General features: G+C 42.2%; 1 protein-coding gene across 1 annotated transcript in view; it reads left to right on the top strand.

The window, feature by feature from the left end:
* LOC8029585 (neuropeptide SIFamide receptor) overlaps positions 1–11,677 on the top strand; it is a 125,039-nt gene extending 113,362 nt beyond the window's left edge. The window contains exons 2-4 of the mRNA XM_002406229.4: positions 6,860–6,959; positions 9,080–9,760; positions 11,315–11,677. Of these exons, the coding sequence (XP_002406273.3) occupies positions 6,860–6,959; positions 9,080–9,760; positions 11,315–11,432 (899 nt within the window). The 3' untranslated portion in view covers positions 11,433–11,677. The remainder of the gene's footprint in view (positions 1–6,859; positions 6,960–9,079; positions 9,761–11,314) is intronic.
* The last annotated feature ends 4,792 nt before the right edge of the window (positions 11,678–16,469 follow it).

Consider the following 16,469-nt stretch of genomic DNA (forward strand, 5'->3'; position numbering starts at 1 on the left):
CTGCGCAAGCAAAGTGCAAAACCTGGTTTGCGTTCGGAGCATGCGCAGTGGCGACGACGCTATTCTTTGCGTACGCAAAGTTTCAGCGTGCGCTATTCTTAAACTCCCTAATGACGTCACCGGTAGGAACCCAAAGAGGGCACCACGAAAATATTCTGTCTTCAATAGGTTGTTTTTCTGTTTTTTTTTGTTTTTTTTTTAAATAGCGTACTATTTAAAAATTATACAAGAAATTCCTTCAATGCTGTGGAGCGCAAGCTCACGAGATACGATCATCGCGTGCCATACAGCTCGAACAACAGCTTTAAAGCACTTCATTTTAGGAGACATTGTTTGGAGCAGTCTCATGACACCTACTCAGAGAGAAAGTATCATATACCGCTGGCCGGAGAATAGTCTTCTTTTTCCTTTATGACGGGGACGTTTTCTTGATATTCATTTTCGGCCAATCATTTTTGAATGTAGGGGCTTTCGACATCAATTTGTCCCGCTGCTTCTTGGTTATCTTTGTCTATACAACCTCCCTCATTCTTGCTTTTTTTTAAAGAAACAATAGATCGAGTATTTTTTTTTAAAGATTTTGCTTATCTCATGGCAAATGGCAATCTCAAATGCCCCTTGACATTGTCTATGTTTTGAAAAATAAGTGTACAGTCTTAGTCTTAAGCTTGCGATACAATCGATCTTTAGAAATATTTGTGAAGTTCTGTTTTTATAAAAAAAAATAAAGTAAGCTTCTCTTATTTTTATATAGCGTTGCTAGACGGTGCAAAAATATGAAGCGGCAAGTTTCATCTATCGCCCCATTTTGAGTGATGCAGTTCAGAGAAAGCACTTTGCTAACGGAGTTTCTTCTGGGATGAATCACGCATTCCCGCTACCTCTGACCACTCACTTTGAATTTTGGCTCTTTATAGCTTTGTTTCCTTGTCTCGGAACAGCATTTCAACTAAAAAATACGAACACAAAGGGACATTAAATACGAATAATAAGAATCGAACGGTGGATGGCGCCGGCACTTATCGTGTATTGTCCTCCATCCAAAGTTTTCGTACAAGGTTCTTACATTTCTTGAAGAAACCAGTAAAATATGAAGAGTCTTTCATCGTTCCCATCACTCAATATTTCTGAAAGCTTCCGGTAGTAAATTCAATTCCTACCGCACAAAGGAACAAAATATTGGGGCTTTGTATCGCAGACGCCTTGCAGAAATGATTTTTATGATTGGTTTTTACGATGGCGCACCTAATTTCGGAAAGCGAGCGAGTTTTCGTAAAGTTACTCGCTGAACCCATTGACACAGTGTCATTGCAGCATAAAACAATTTACCTTAAGTAAACACACTTTTTTTTTCAAAAAACAAAAATAAAATGTTATGTCGCACAACATTTGCCCTCTTAGATTTCAGATGACACCCAAAATGTCGGCGTAAAATATATAACGTAAAAGTATACAAACGCGTTCATTCTAGATACACTTTTGTTATGAAACGCAGACAATTGCGCTATGGCACTGAACAAAAATTACTTCTTGACAAATAAAATTTCCTCGAGATTTTTTATATCTTTGCATACATTTGCATACATTTTGAGCTTAAATAGGCAAATTCTGTGTGTTGATTTTTTAAATCAAATATTGGCCTATTTTAGCTTGACCACATTTGACAAGTAGAGAATGACGTAGGTCCTTCAATTTGTAAAAAAAAAAAAAAATCTATGAAATCTTTATATCCTGTGCAACGGCATCCTAAATAGACCAGGTGAGAACTATACATTCCTTAGACTAAACTTTTTTTGTTAATTTGGGTCTGCTTCGATTTTTAACATAATTCCTTCTTTTTCTTCGTAAACAGCACGATCTTATTTTAGTTTTTTTTATATTGTCCCCTTACCTTTGGTAATCTTATTTTAAACATTTACATTTTCACGTTCTGGAAATGGGAGGAGGAGAGGCTTTTTGCTTAGGTGTTTGATACGTATTGAATTTGGTTAACTACCCAGATAATGAGTAACGCATAATCATTTCTCGTTGCCTTTGCGTGGATCCTTTGGGGGTAGCATATATATTAAAAAAATAGGCTTCAGTTTACTTTTATAGGCTATATCATAACCTAAACCATGAAATAAGAAATAAAATTAAAGCCAAGATTTGTATTGTCGGTTATTTTATTTATCCTTGTCTGAGGTCTTAGATTATGATATTTCCCAGTCATCTTGCCTGCATACTTTCGCTCCTTGCAATTTATAGGCGAATCGTTAAACAATCGGGCTTAATATATCAGTGATTCCAAGTTATCAGCTTTACGCTTGACAGTAGAAACTCAAATAAAAAGCAAAATAAACCACCCTTGGAGATATAAACCAAGGTACCGTCTGAAACACCGCTGCTTCTTTAGTGCGGAGATGTCCCTGGAATTCGTTACTCACTGTTTTATATCTGGCAGTAAACAAATATTATACACTATCGGGAGTCCTTAAGGAACAGGAACACAATTGTCGCCATAAACTGAATAGCAAGCTTGTCAGCACGAAAATGCGGCCACAAAAAAAAAATAAAGGACAAAAAGCGCAGAAGCCGAACGAAGTCGATATTGACTTCTCCGAGGGCATATTGTTGGCGTTGTCGGGACGACACATAGGACGAGTGCATAAACAAAACGAAAACGTCTGCTTCTTAACTGAAGGAGCGAGGTACGTGCAACCTACTCCACAAGCTTAGTAAGCTGGCGAAATGGTGAACTCGATTGAATTAGACAGGGAGGTATTTCGAAGGGCGACTTTTGTTCCAGTGCAAACGGCAAGCATAATGCATTAAAGTTTTAGAAAAACAACTCGAGGCGTCGCTTAACTCTAGTTCTAATTTATTAAACCAGCATGTACGTCGTCACGGATGGTTGCAAATGAAAGTCAATTAGACATTTGTTTAGAAATATAGCAACTATGCAACACACTTGACTCAGGTAAATGGAGGGATGTTTGACACGACAGACTGATACACGATTAAAATTTTCAGATATCGAAAAATAAAGATAATTTCATCTACCTTTCGACAGACCTAAGTTTTTGCATTCACTTACCTCTGTCGGTGAATGGTATAAATAAACACAAAACATGTTTTCTCTTGATTAAATCTTTAGTTCAGCTCGAATAGTCCATCCTTTTGCCTCTTTTCAGGTTTTTGTTAACTCAGCTTTAAATAAATAAGCAAATAGCTCGTTTATTTTTGGAGTATCACTTCAGTAAACGCAACCTTTGTTCCGTGGAGATGGCAAACTATTTATGTTTGATTTTCAACAAATCATTAAGGGCTGAAAAGATTCCAACACACTAAAAAATCGCAATTGTAGTCCCAATATACAAATTAGGATTCAAAAACTGCGTGGAAAATAACTCATTTCTGCAACGTGTATATGCTGCGAACTTATGGAGCACGTGATTTATAGTAATATTATTGCTCACCTTAAAATATATCATCTTCTTATCGAAGATCAGTATGGGTTTTAATCTGGAGTATCCTATGTCACTGTCTTCTTAACGTTTTTCACTTTTTGGCGGGCACCGTGGATACTGGGAATGAAGTAGACTGTTTGTTTTTAGACTTCATAAAACCCTTTGATCTCGTAAACCATAAATTCTTAATTTACAAGATCAGCTTGCTTGCTATTGATAATAATGTTCTAGGTTGGCTCCAGGACTACATGAGAGAGAGAAAAGTGTTAAAGAGAAAGGAAGCCTGGAACTTCTTAACCACACCATCGATTGGGGGAAAGCCAGTTCCAGAGGGACTACCTGAGCAAACGAAAGCAGTGCGTTGTGCTAAATGGTGAAAAGTCCGATTACGTTGGTGTTACTTCTGGTGTTCCCTGGGATTCTGTCCTGGGACCTTTTCTCTTCGTGGTATATATAAATGATATAACTAATGGAATACAATTAAATACAAGATCATTTGCAGATGACTGCATTATTTATAGAGAAATTTATGATTCGAATGATGTAATTTTCTTACAGGCTTATCTTGACAATATTTCAATGTGGTGCAACAATCTGAAAATGAAAGTGAACGTTAAAAACATGTTCAGGTGAGATTTACTTAAAAGCAAAGCTCCATTGGCTCTACCTACATAATAAATATTCAAATAATTTCTAACTCAAGCGTAACGCACTTGGGCGTCATTCTGTCTACCGATTTAACGTGGAAAGCTCGAAACTGGAGAAAATACAAAATCAATGTGGAAAATTTGTTTTAAATGATTAACAACGCGGGGCGAGTGTCACCACCATGAAGGATAATTTAAAATGGGAATTAACAGTTCAACGCCGAAAAATGTTTAGGTTAAAAGCTGTGCTTGATATATCTAAGAATCGCCTTCTAATCAGTTGAGACATGTTCTTACAGGAGCCTTTTTATACATCAAGAAGTGCAGACCGCCAGAACCAAATCTAACCATGCTTTTGCAGTACCGATGTTTTTGCGTTTTCTTTTTTTCCGAAGACAATAGAAGAATGAAATAGGTTGGCTATTGAAGGATGTGTTTGACGTTTATACAAGTTTATTTGTGCTTCGATGTTTTTGTTTTCTACTCACCCCTGCTATAACGTCCAACGGCAATGCTCTATGTAAAAAAACAGAACGCGTATTGGCATAATTCACATGTTTGTGGAATTTGTGATGGTGATATACAAAATGCATTTTTTTTAGTTCCAACAGATTTTTTAAGCGAAGGACAGTTTCAAGAATCCCATCGTCAAAGTATGTTTTCCAGACTCAGCCGATATTCGATTGAAGGGTAACCGTCACGTTAAACTGGCCAAACACACTGACATTTAATTTTTTTAGTAAGGTCAAGGTGCAGTTGAAGTTTTAAAGGTAGGTATTATTGCGGGCTTTAACCTAATAAAGCACTGATGAAAATCACTGGGTTTCGAAATATTTATTGCTTCATTTTAGTCGCTTTTGTTTTTACTGCTTCCGAAACTTTATGAAGAAAAAGTGCCGCGATCACTACCCACCATGAAGCGTAAGAGATTGATGTATTCGTCTCGGGTGCTTTGCCATCATTTCGGCAGCTTTCTCTCTGCTCATCCAAACGACAATGGGCCAGGAAAAGGAACATCGCTCTTCTGCGCATCATTAATTGCAGGGCTGACGACACTGCTTTTGTATCAAGTTTTGGAATAAAGAGTACAGTAAAACTGCGTTCACAAATGCAATCTCTGCAAAGCACGAGGACTTTTAATTAAATATACTATTGACAATAGCCCCTTGCTAACGAGTGCTAATTATTGTTTTACTTGTTTAGACAACTGTTAATTATAACTATATTGAAAATAGCATGACAATTTAGATAAGCTATTCTCTTATTGAATGACCGCTGAGCCCGTAAACATGCCATTAAAACTGTTTTTTTTTAATTCAATATAACCCCGTTCTAAAAAAGTGTGTCAAAAATAAATAAACAGTATCTACAAAGTAGTGCAGCCTTTTTTGTACTTCCCGTTCCTCCACTGTTATTAAGAATTTTGCAACATTTCATATACCCACACAAATTTTTGGTCATATAGGATCCTTCTTGGATGCCTCTGTGTACAGAAAACAAATAGTTTACCAGCTCAAGCAACTGATCTCCGGATGTAAGGGAAAAATATAGGTCATTTTTTTCCGGCTTGCGATGACGGGGTGAGAGTTATCTCAAATCCCTACTCTATCCTGTCTTCCCCAGTTGCGCAAAATCAATCCCGTTAAAACGTAAGTCTCGCAAAAATAAAGAGAAAGAATCGCGCTCGTGGGAAGAACAGCAGTCCTTCTCAAGACTGCTATACTTATGTTTGTTGTTTCAACGCTCTCGAAGAATGACTACGTTGCTTTTTACAGCTCCACCAGTTACAGTTAAAAGAGTTTTGCTTTATCGGGTAATCAACGCAATTATTTTCACCGGAAACTTGGAAACGAATGCATTCTATAAGCCGGCTTTGCATGTGTGAGTAAAGTTTCATAAGTATTTGATTTAAGTGCGTTAATCAAAGGGTACGCGTAATAAAAGATGACATACACATGCATAAACTCCGATAATCTTAACCCCACGCTGCAAACTGGGCATAATTGGGCCTTTGGAATAGAAATTTACAATAGGTCGCAATATATTCTTTTTTTAAGACAACCTAGTGAATGGCGCAAAACTATATGGTTTAAAAAGCAAGGGTATATAGCAACGCTAAATGTGGAGCATTCAAATAAAATATACGTGTTTGGGCAGGGGGGGGGGGGCGGGGGCATTTGACTGTCATTTGTCAACAATGAGCAACTACTCGCATTAGTACTTAGCTCCATTGTTGCGATCACGGATACTTTTGCAATCATTTTGTGTATGTGTGTGTGTGTGTGTGTGTGTGTGGACCAGTACTTTGTGTGTTGCACATATTTTGGTAATCGAGTCTTGTTTGCAAATGGTTAAAAATATGTTATTTAAGATGTATCAATTGTATGTGAATGGACGAAGGAAAGGTAACGGAGGCGCTAAATATTCAGAAGCTATCAACTCTTTTTTTGTTTGTTAGCGTATGCGGAAACAACGTATGAGTAACTGATATCGACATTTTAGGGAGAACTGAACATGTGCATTAAAGCATAGGCATTGGAATAAATGGTCTAGATGTATCAAATTTGATGTATCAATGTTTGTAATTTTTTATATACGGAAGCATTTAATATTCTTTAAAAAAATATATTTTGTACAAAAACAAACAAGACGAGGAACAAAACAAACAACGTAGGTCAAATCTCCTCTTAACTAAGAAGTTTATTCTATGAAATCCGATAATTTGGTTCTACTCGTTTAAGTTGCTCTTTTTGTGTGTTTCAGCTTGGGTACTTGGATGGTTCATGTGCAAGACGATGTCGTATCTTCAAGGTGTTGCTGTCAGTGCCTCTATCAACACACTCGTCGCAATTTCAATGGACAGGTAAGACCTAGTGAGTTTCTCTGTAGTAGGCAACGTAATAAAGCGACTGTGAACTGCATTGCTAAGAACGGTGGGAAACGTAAAAGCAACAATATTTTGGGGTGATGAAGTTATTCGCTCCTGAAATATAATGTTACCAAATCGCCTTTTATAATTGGTCCTAAATTTGCCTCATGTAGATATTGACCGTCCTTTAAAATGTAAACCTAGTCTTGATGTCTTAAATTTATATTAAGCGGAAAACATGTACCGTGCAAAGTGTTTCACTGGAAATCAGGATAATCGTATCCTATTGTTGGACCAGGAAAAATATATGAAAGAACATAAAAACTTAGAAATATGAATCACTATTTAAAAAAAGATTCCAAATTACTATTCCCCTTGTAAAACTGAAAATATGATACGGATTTTTCGCTAATCCCCAGTGCTCCTTCTTCACTAGGATGCCTAGAGGGTGGTCTGCCCTTTGTCCCTGTCGTTCCCCTTCTCCAGGGATTATTATTTTCTTCTAGAATTATATGCCGGGGTTCCAACGGAGTTGATGACTGATGTAAATAACGGCAATGTGGGCTTTACACTGTGTTAATTTTGTTTTGTTTCTTTATATTAACGCAGAGCTGGATTTCACGCGAAAAGCGTCGCGCACGGGTGTAATGAAAAAGCGTTACACTCTCGTCAGGGCAACATACATGATGATTAGCACATAGCAAGCAATTCATTAGTATACAAAAATCACAGATACTTAGTCATGATTAGCCATACGTAATCGTAATTAGGCGTAATTAATTGTCACAAGCGGGATTTACCACACGGTTCAGCGGCAACCGAGCGCCGAACAATGTGATCCGTAGCCAGTTACGTCTGCTCGGCGCACGAGGAAATTAAAAAAAATTGAAACGGAGAGCAAGCACCAGGACCAAGTCTGACTCGTGGAGCGTGCGTGAATAGGCGACCGTTGGCGCGTGCAAGTGGCTTCCAAATTGCGAAGTGTAGCTTTCCACGTAATTTCGCGGCCTCACGGGTCAATTTATAACGCGGCCAAAGATAAGCTCACCCTCGTATGACGTCATGACTCCGCACAGAGGCCAAAAGGTGCGTAGCGGGCGCGTTAACCTTAACGGCCCCTTGATGTGTTTACGTTTGTCTTGCAAGTAGTGCCAAAAGCCCGCACCTAGTCCTCAACTCGGAAGTAAACGGAGGCGCAGCATTGAAATGGGCGGCCCTTTGAAGCGAACGGCGGCACACTACTCACTCAAAGGATGCGCTCAAGGCACGCTTAAGGCACACGTCATTTCGTCATTTGGAAGAAATGCCGACCATGACTTTTACCAATGGACTTGAGATAAACCTACCCCCTTGACGACTGTGCTTCAGCTACCACAAGGGGGTTCATGATGTCCAAGATCACTAATAACTCGAGGCACTACACCCCCCCCCCCCCCCGGAAGAAGCAGAACCCGTAAAAACTTATCATTACAGCATGCTCCTCACACACTCGAATCCTGAATAAATTTAAACTTGTCGTGACCCTTGTGATAAGCCCGGGTATCCGAAACTACTCAAAACTCACCGTAACAACGTATAACAAATGATACCGCATGCCTAGTGCACGCATGACACATCCTATGCTCCCCAGGTTTAACAGAATAATGACGATAGCTTTAAATTTTGTGGTAAGGATACTTAATTTTGGAACGCGTTTACTTTAGGTGATGGGCATGCGTTGAACTGTGGCTATTGGCGCTCAGGGAGAAGGTTGAAGTGGTGGGAGTAGGAGACCGGTTAATCGTTACAGTGAGTGATGCCACCGTTCCGTAAGAGTTTAAAGTAAACCAAATCTCTGCGAAAACAAAGCCACAATACGCACTTAGACGGTGCCACAAAATGTGGGTTGTCTAAGCAATGAACAACCAGATTATAGCACAGAAATATTGGCAACGCTATTAGCGGCGAAGGTGTTTTCCTTCTGCCGGCCTTGGGTTGGGTTCTCGGTCACTCATGCACCAAATTTCTAAATTATGAAAATTATATTTTCTCTGCATCTCTAATTTTCCAAGGTGCGCTTTTTCTGTTCTCGACAATTGTTATTGTCACATGCCGTTTTCCACATGTATGCGCAGGTGCCTGGCCATCTGCTACCCGCTCAAGTGCCAGCTTTCGACGCGCAGCGTACGCAAGATCCTCGTGATCATTTGGACTTTTTCAATCGCCATCACATTTCCCTGGGCACTATACTTCACGTTGCAGCCACTACACCCCAGTATCCCGGGCATCAGCCTGTGCGTGGAGCAGTGGCCAGACGAGACATCGTCCACCCTCTACTTCATACTCGCCCACCTGGTTCTCTGCTACCTGTTTCCCTTGCTTCTCATCATCGTCTGCTATTCCTGCATCTGGGTCAAGGTCTGGCGCCGCAGCATCCCCGGGGAGTCCAAGCACACCGAAATCATGGTGCAGAAGTCTAAGCTCAAAGTGGTCAAGATGATGTTTGTGGTGGTTGTCATTTTTGTGATCTCCTGGTTACCGCTCTACATAATTTTTACGAGGATCAAGCTGGACAGCCCACCCGAAGAAGGCAGCGTCGAGTGGAACCTCATGCTGATTCTGACACCGGTGGCGCAATGGCTGGGCGCGTCCAACAGTTGCATCAATCCGGTGTTGTACGCCTACTTCAACCAGAAGTTTCGCAAGGGCTTTCTGGCCATCATCAAGAGCAGGTCTTGTTGCGGAACGCTGCGGGAGCCCAGCTACTCTGTCCGGGGTACCACGCTGCGCTCTGGAAATACCCGCGGGCTTTCAAGGTACGACACGCAGTGCGAGTATCTCTCCACGTCGGCTGTGTAACTTTGGCCAAAACTGCGAGGCCAGCGAGAATGCTGCTGCGGCTGAATGTGCTTGTTTTTTGTTTGCTCCTCGGTTGCGCACTCGTTTGTATGTCTTCGTTTTATAGAATATAGAATGTTCAGAAACATCTCTGGGAAAACGTTTTAGGTAACGAAATCAACTTTAGTCAAATGGTTAGCACACGTTCGTTAACTAAACTTTTTTCACCGAAAGGCCGTCTAAACCTCGTTCAAATCTCATAACACGCGATAGGAAGAAGCAAATTCGAGATCAGAACAGACCGTTCCTACAACTTCAGCGGCGACTTCCATTGTATCTACAAAAAAGGCAGAAAGGCAGTCCACCCTTCTATAAAAAATGTGTACATTAGCGAAAACTGATTATTAAAAGAAAGCCACAATAGATGAGCGAAATTCATCTGTTACGCTATAGTATATTGCAAGTTAAGATGGTGGAAGAGAGAAAGGAAGGTGCAAAAGGAGGAAGCGGACGCAACGCTGACAAGGGTTTCTCCTCTCTTGCCAGCGTTGCGTCAATTTCCTCTTTTCTCCCTCTCTTTTTCTCGTCCTACCTTCTTAATTTGTCACTGTCTATATAAATAATTAAGCGCATTGTGATGCGAAAAAAGCTGAAATATAGAAATCGTATAAGAAAACCATTTTAGAGGTTTTAAGTACAATAAGTGCTGATGATGTCTGCATGTGTGGCTTTAGTATTTTTGTTAAATGAGTGTGACCCAATTTTTAGAGAAACGTAAGACCTAAAATTATATTATGTCTTCTTTGAGTGGCGTCAATATTTGTGGAACGACAATATTGGATATAGATTGGATAGTTAAGTTCACTAAGTAACGTTGTCTCACTATTTTTTTTTTTGTTTTTGTGTTATTAGCCATAAAATTGTAATTAGCCGTAAAACACTAAAGTCGTCCGTCGACTCCAATGGTCTTGTGAATTTTCGACGTATTGATTTTCATAAATGTTCGAATAAACGCAGTATTATAAGATTAGTGGCAAAGATAGCTGTCCCAGGTCAGACGAGCCTTACCAATCTTGTAAGAAGCTGGTCGCTGATTTTATATTAGTTTTTAATCTAAATGCGAAGATTGCCTGATGACACTTCGTGGTTTATTTAGGTCGATTAGCTCATCAACTTCAGATGCTACACGTATAGAAATTAAAGTAGAAGTCTCTTCAAAACACATGTTGTTGATTCCAATATGAGGTTTTTTTTTCCGCAGAGATAGGCAGATATTTTTTCCCGTCTTCAAGTCGCATGCCTACTTCGCATTGGATATTAGTTGTGCATTCAAACTGCACGGATACATTTACAAATGAAGTCTGTTGCATTAAAATAGTTTTTTTTATTTATTAAATATACCCTATAATTGACATCTTAAATTAGTTTTTCAGACGCCTGCACTTGTGTGTTCGGAAATATGCATAGTGTTTGCCTGTGTGTGACTGTTCAGCCTGCAAACATTTTAACCTCTGTGTTGTTTGTGGTCACAGGTCCGAAAATCTGGAGTATGTAGAGCATCCAAGGGCCCACTCGAAAGCAGGTACTTTGCTAATCAACGGTGGTCCCGATGCTCAAGCAACCAACGTTAAAGCCCCCCTGGTAGCCTAAACTGTATCTCGGTAGTCATTTCCTGTCGTGCTAGCTTTCTACGGGCACCACAGCCTTTTATGACGCCTGTAATTGTACAAATAGAACGTGAAAGGAACTCTTCGTAGTGGAAAAGACAGCCATGGAGTGTGTCTGTGCGAGTCTGCATTAACTGTTATCTATTGTTTTGTACTTACCCCCTGAACTGTGTGTCACGAATGTATGCCTTTCAACATGAGATTAATAAAAAAGGAAGTATGCTCATCGTTGATTTGTTTGGTTTAGTGCTCGCATTTTATTTCTTTAGTCTTCGTTCCTATATATGACGAATCAGCAAAATATAACCACAGGTGAGTAGAGAACAGCAGAATGTTCCCGTGGCAATCTCTCCTTCACTGCATGCCGTTCAGCAGCGATATGTTGCAAGTCAAACATAGCTAAAGGCCAAGCACCCTGTCTTTCACTTACAGTGGTTCGTTTCACTTTTAATCAGAGCACAGCCTACGTGATAGCCCTTGGGATCAGACGAGCGGCGCCAGAACCGCGATGTCATGGCGTTTGTCGCCTTTCTATGCATCTGATATATTGACTAAATTAATCACGGACAGTGAACGAACCATGTCCTGAAGCTTTTAGTATAGGTGTCTATGTTTTTATGCATGTTAACCTTTGACAGAGCTCTTACTACTGATGATACGGAGTATAGCACAATGATGTTTGAAGATACCACGTTCGTAAACTAGAGGTGGCCATATAAAAGTCTATCATTATGAAGCTGGTGGCTTTTTCTTTTATCATGCATACGCGTTTCCGATGTCGTAAACAAAATTGGTGTTGGGCATCGCAATATATACAATACAAGCCAAATTATTGCAATTAAAGAACATTGCAATATTTTTATATACCAATTACTTCACATCTAACTTAGAACACGCCATAAACATGTATATTTTACAATATAGAAAGTTTCGATTAGTTGTCGTTTCCATGGCCTATCTATGTTCTACGAAGTTTTAAAACAAAGTTGCCTCGAAACATACGCGCTCAGAAAAACACATGTGTTGAGGAAAACCAATTGTTTTTTTCTTTGACCAGTGGGAAACCTTGCTAAAATTAAGGGGGGAAATACAACGCCCCATTTCGTTAAGCTTCGGACATGCGCCGGTAAGCTTTAAAGGTCGTTGGGCTCTGTTCAATCTTAGCGGGAACGGTGGCTAGAACTGTGGAAACTAAAATAATTTCTCATGCGCGGCAAAGCGATGCCGACAAAATATATTCAGTTTCTAATTTTCGCTTTGCCCAAGGTGGCAATTTTAAATCAGCCTTATACAAAACGCTTATCTCTTCCGCTTATGCATTCTTGAAATGAATGGCTCGCGAATCTAATTATACTGCTTACACTAGATATTTGATATCCAAAGGCAGCGTAAAAGTGTGTTCGTTTTCTACATAAAACAACAGCTCGCTTGCAAAGGTGCAAGCGAGCTGTACAATAATTCGGTCGCTCACCAGTCACCTAGTTGTGTATGGCGATTTGTGTTTGTCCTTTGTCCCCCTTGTTCCCCTTCTCCAGGGATTATTTTCGTCATTCTTGTCCAGCTCGTTTGCACCTCTGCATTTAATTGCAATATAATCATAACCTCAAATCGCAAGCTTCACTCTTGTTGGTGTTAGACTGGTGGCGGTTGATAAAACACGTTTGCTCTACTGACATCTAACCCTTGGTTAGTTCAGTTGGTAGAGCGCTCCACCTGTAATGGAGAGGTCCCGGGTTCGACACCCGGACCAGGCGGATTTTTTCGGTCGCTCACCAGTCACCTAGTTGTGTATGGAAATTTGTGTTTGTCCTTTGTCCCCCTTGTTTCCCTTCTCCAGGGATTATTTTCGTCATTCTTGTCCAGCTCGCTTGCACCTTTGCATTTAATTGCAGTATAATCATAACCTTAAATTGCAAGCTTCACCCTTGTTGGTGTTAGACTGGTGGCGGTTGATAAAGCACGTTTGCTCTACTGGCGTCTAACCCTTGGTTGGTTCAGTTGGTAGAGCACTCCACCTGTAATGGAGAGGTCCCGGGTTCGATATCCGGACCAGGCGGATTTTTTCGGTCGCTCACCAGTCACCTAGTTGTGTATGAAGATATGTGTTTGTCCTTTGTCCCCCTTGTTCCCCTTCTTTAGGGATTATTTTTGTCATTCTTGTGCAGCTCGCTTGCACCTTTGTATTTAATTGCAATATAATCATTGTGTCTTCTTTAGCTTTTCCTTCACCGTATGGAATACTCTCTCGGCAGCACCGTTGTATGCTGGATGATATGGAGGAACTAGAATCTGCGGCACCCGATTACGAGCCAGAAACGTTTTGTAAAGAAAGCTTGTGAATGCAGGACCGTTATTGCTCTCAACCAGACCTGGCAGTCCATGGATTGCGAAAATCAACCGCAGACACGCAACTGCAGCTTCTGCTGAAGGGGACGCACGCGTACAACCTCTATCCACTTAGAGTAAGCATCCACCAGTACCAAAAAGTACACCCCCTGAATTAAGTCCCCGAAATCCACATGGACCCGAGGCCAAGACCGTTCGAGAAACCGTCACAGCGTTCGCTGCACGGCCCTTGGAGCCTTGCGATGTACCTGGCAGACTGCTCACGTGCCCACCCTGCTAACAATGTCTTTATCGATGCCTTATCTTCATCTACTCTACCCCGGGGAGGCTGTCGTGCAGCAAATCCAAAACTGCTGTCCGTAGCGATGCCGGCAAAACCACATGACTTCCCTGAAGGACACAGCCCTCCATAACAAAGAAGTCCTCCAGCCGGTTCGCAAAGGGTCGCCATTCAGCACCAGGCGGTGGGTGACCACCAAACCACAACACGTCGCGCAATGAAGCCAGCAATCAATCTCGGCCAGTCGCCGCCTCCATGACTGTTGCCGATAGGACACTAGGATGCACTCTCTCCAACATGAAAGCATTTTGGATTTTTTTAATCCTCTACCGGTGGAAACGGAAGTGGCAGCCGACTCAGTGCATCAGCATTGCACAAGCTGGCTCTTGGCTTGAGGACAGCTTGTAGTTGTAGCCACTTAGTGTCAATAACCATCGCAGCACTTGAGAGGATCTCTGCAGGGGATTGCGACAGTCCTGCCCGATCAGTCCCAACAACGGCCTATGATCCATAAGCATTTCCACTTGCCGATTCCACACAAACTAGTAAAACTTCAGCATTCAAAAAATTACGGCCAGAGTCTCCTTGTCCAGCTCACTATAATTCTCGGCTGCTCTTAACCGACGTGACGCAAATGCCCCAGGTCGCTCTGATCTAGACTTCACTCTGTGCGCCAGTACTGCTCCAATGCCATATGGCGACGCATCGCAGCACAACGACAAAAGCCACTTGGCATCATAATAAACCAACACTTCGACTGATGTCAGCAACTTCTTACTTGCATTAAATGCTGCCTTTTGGTCCACTCCTGACTGCCACACTTCTTTCCTCTTGAGGAATAGATGCAAAGGATACAAAACTGATGACAAACTCGGTAGAAACCGTCGGTAATAATTAAGCAGCCCCAAATAACTCTGCAGCTCACGAACATCAGTCGGCGGGGGTTCCCGAACAATAACCTTGACTTTGTTGGGTGCATTGTTCAACGCGTTCTTGTCAATGACGGAGCACAAGTACTCCACGCCTGACGCCCCGAAAATGCACTTCTGCAGCTTGAGCTTCAATCCAGGATCACACAGTTGACGCAGCGCCTCCTCCAAATTAGGGCGATGGTCTTGTTCTGAATTCCTGTAACCAAAATATCGGCGAAATAAATGACGACCGGATGGCATCCCCGTAGAAGGCTCTCCATTTCGCAGTGAAAAATGGCGGGTGTCGACGCCACCTCGAACGGAAGACGATTGTACTGAAAAAGCCCACGCTGGGTGTTGATGGTCATATACGTTTTTGAAGCCTCGCCTAGCTCTACCTGTTGGTATGCATCTCGGAGGTCCAAATTCGAGAGCGTCTTGCCTCCCGCCAGCTTCGTCCAGATCTCGTCCACCAGTGGCACTGGATACGTATCGATGTTCGCAGCCTGGTTCACAGTGATCTTGAAATGACCACATAGTCGGATTTTCCCATCTTTCATCAACACCGGAACGAACGTTGCTGACCATTCCAATGTTCGTACTGGACTCAGGAGAGCCTCACGCTCCAACAGCTGAATCCATTGTGCCACCAGATCCTGCAGTGCGAACGGGATTGCTTTCAGCGGAAAGAACATCGGTCTCCGATCGTCCGGCACTTTTATCTCGGTCCCTTGACGCCACGCAGTTTACCCAGTCCTTCCTAAAACAACTCGGGAAACTTGCCCACCAAGTCGTCTGCACCGTTGACCCGATGGACTTCCAGCAAGCTGTTCACGGGCATTCCAAAAGCACTCGCCCAATTCCTTCCAAAAAGGGCCCGGGACCCGCCCCTGACAACAAAAAAGGGCAGCCGGGCCTGCCTTTCCCCAAACTCGGCGTTCACTGTCGCCTTCCCGACAACTGCCGACTGGTGTCTGAAGTAGCCTCTCAACTTGACGTGGGACTGCTAGAGCGCCGTCCCCGGAAAACGCCTTGCGAACTCCGCCTCGTCCATCACCGAGTAGAAGGTCCCCGTGTACACTTCCATGCGTACCGACCAACCCTGGACAGTTACTGTAGCCCATATGGGCAATACTTAAGGTTCCAGGACATTCATGTCTTCAGGTTGTGAAACACAGCAGCTGCCGCACCGACTTCTATTGACCGCAAGCTTCCGACGTCGTTTATCTTGGCTTCGTCATCGGACAGGTGCACCGCCATCACGGCTCGATGAGCGTTAGGCCTTGCAGATCCGCCTCCCCACTGTCCGCTTATGTGCGACGGGCCTTCCGGACTCCTGCCCCTACCTTGCTTAGTCGGGCACCTTCTTACTGAATGTCCCTTCTTCTGGCACGAGAAACACCGCAGGTTACGGAACCTGCACGACGACTCGGAGTGCCGCCTACCGCACCAATGACACTCGCCGACTGTCTCATCGGATTTT

Source organism: Ixodes scapularis, unplaced genomic scaffold, assembly GCF_016920785.2.
Source record: "Ixodes scapularis isolate PalLabHiFi unplaced genomic scaffold, ASM1692078v2 PGA_scaffold3__209_contigs__length_174095766, whole genome shotgun sequence".
In the NCBI taxonomy this organism is placed as follows: Eukaryota; Metazoa; Arthropoda; class Arachnida; order Ixodida; family Ixodidae; genus Ixodes; species Ixodes scapularis.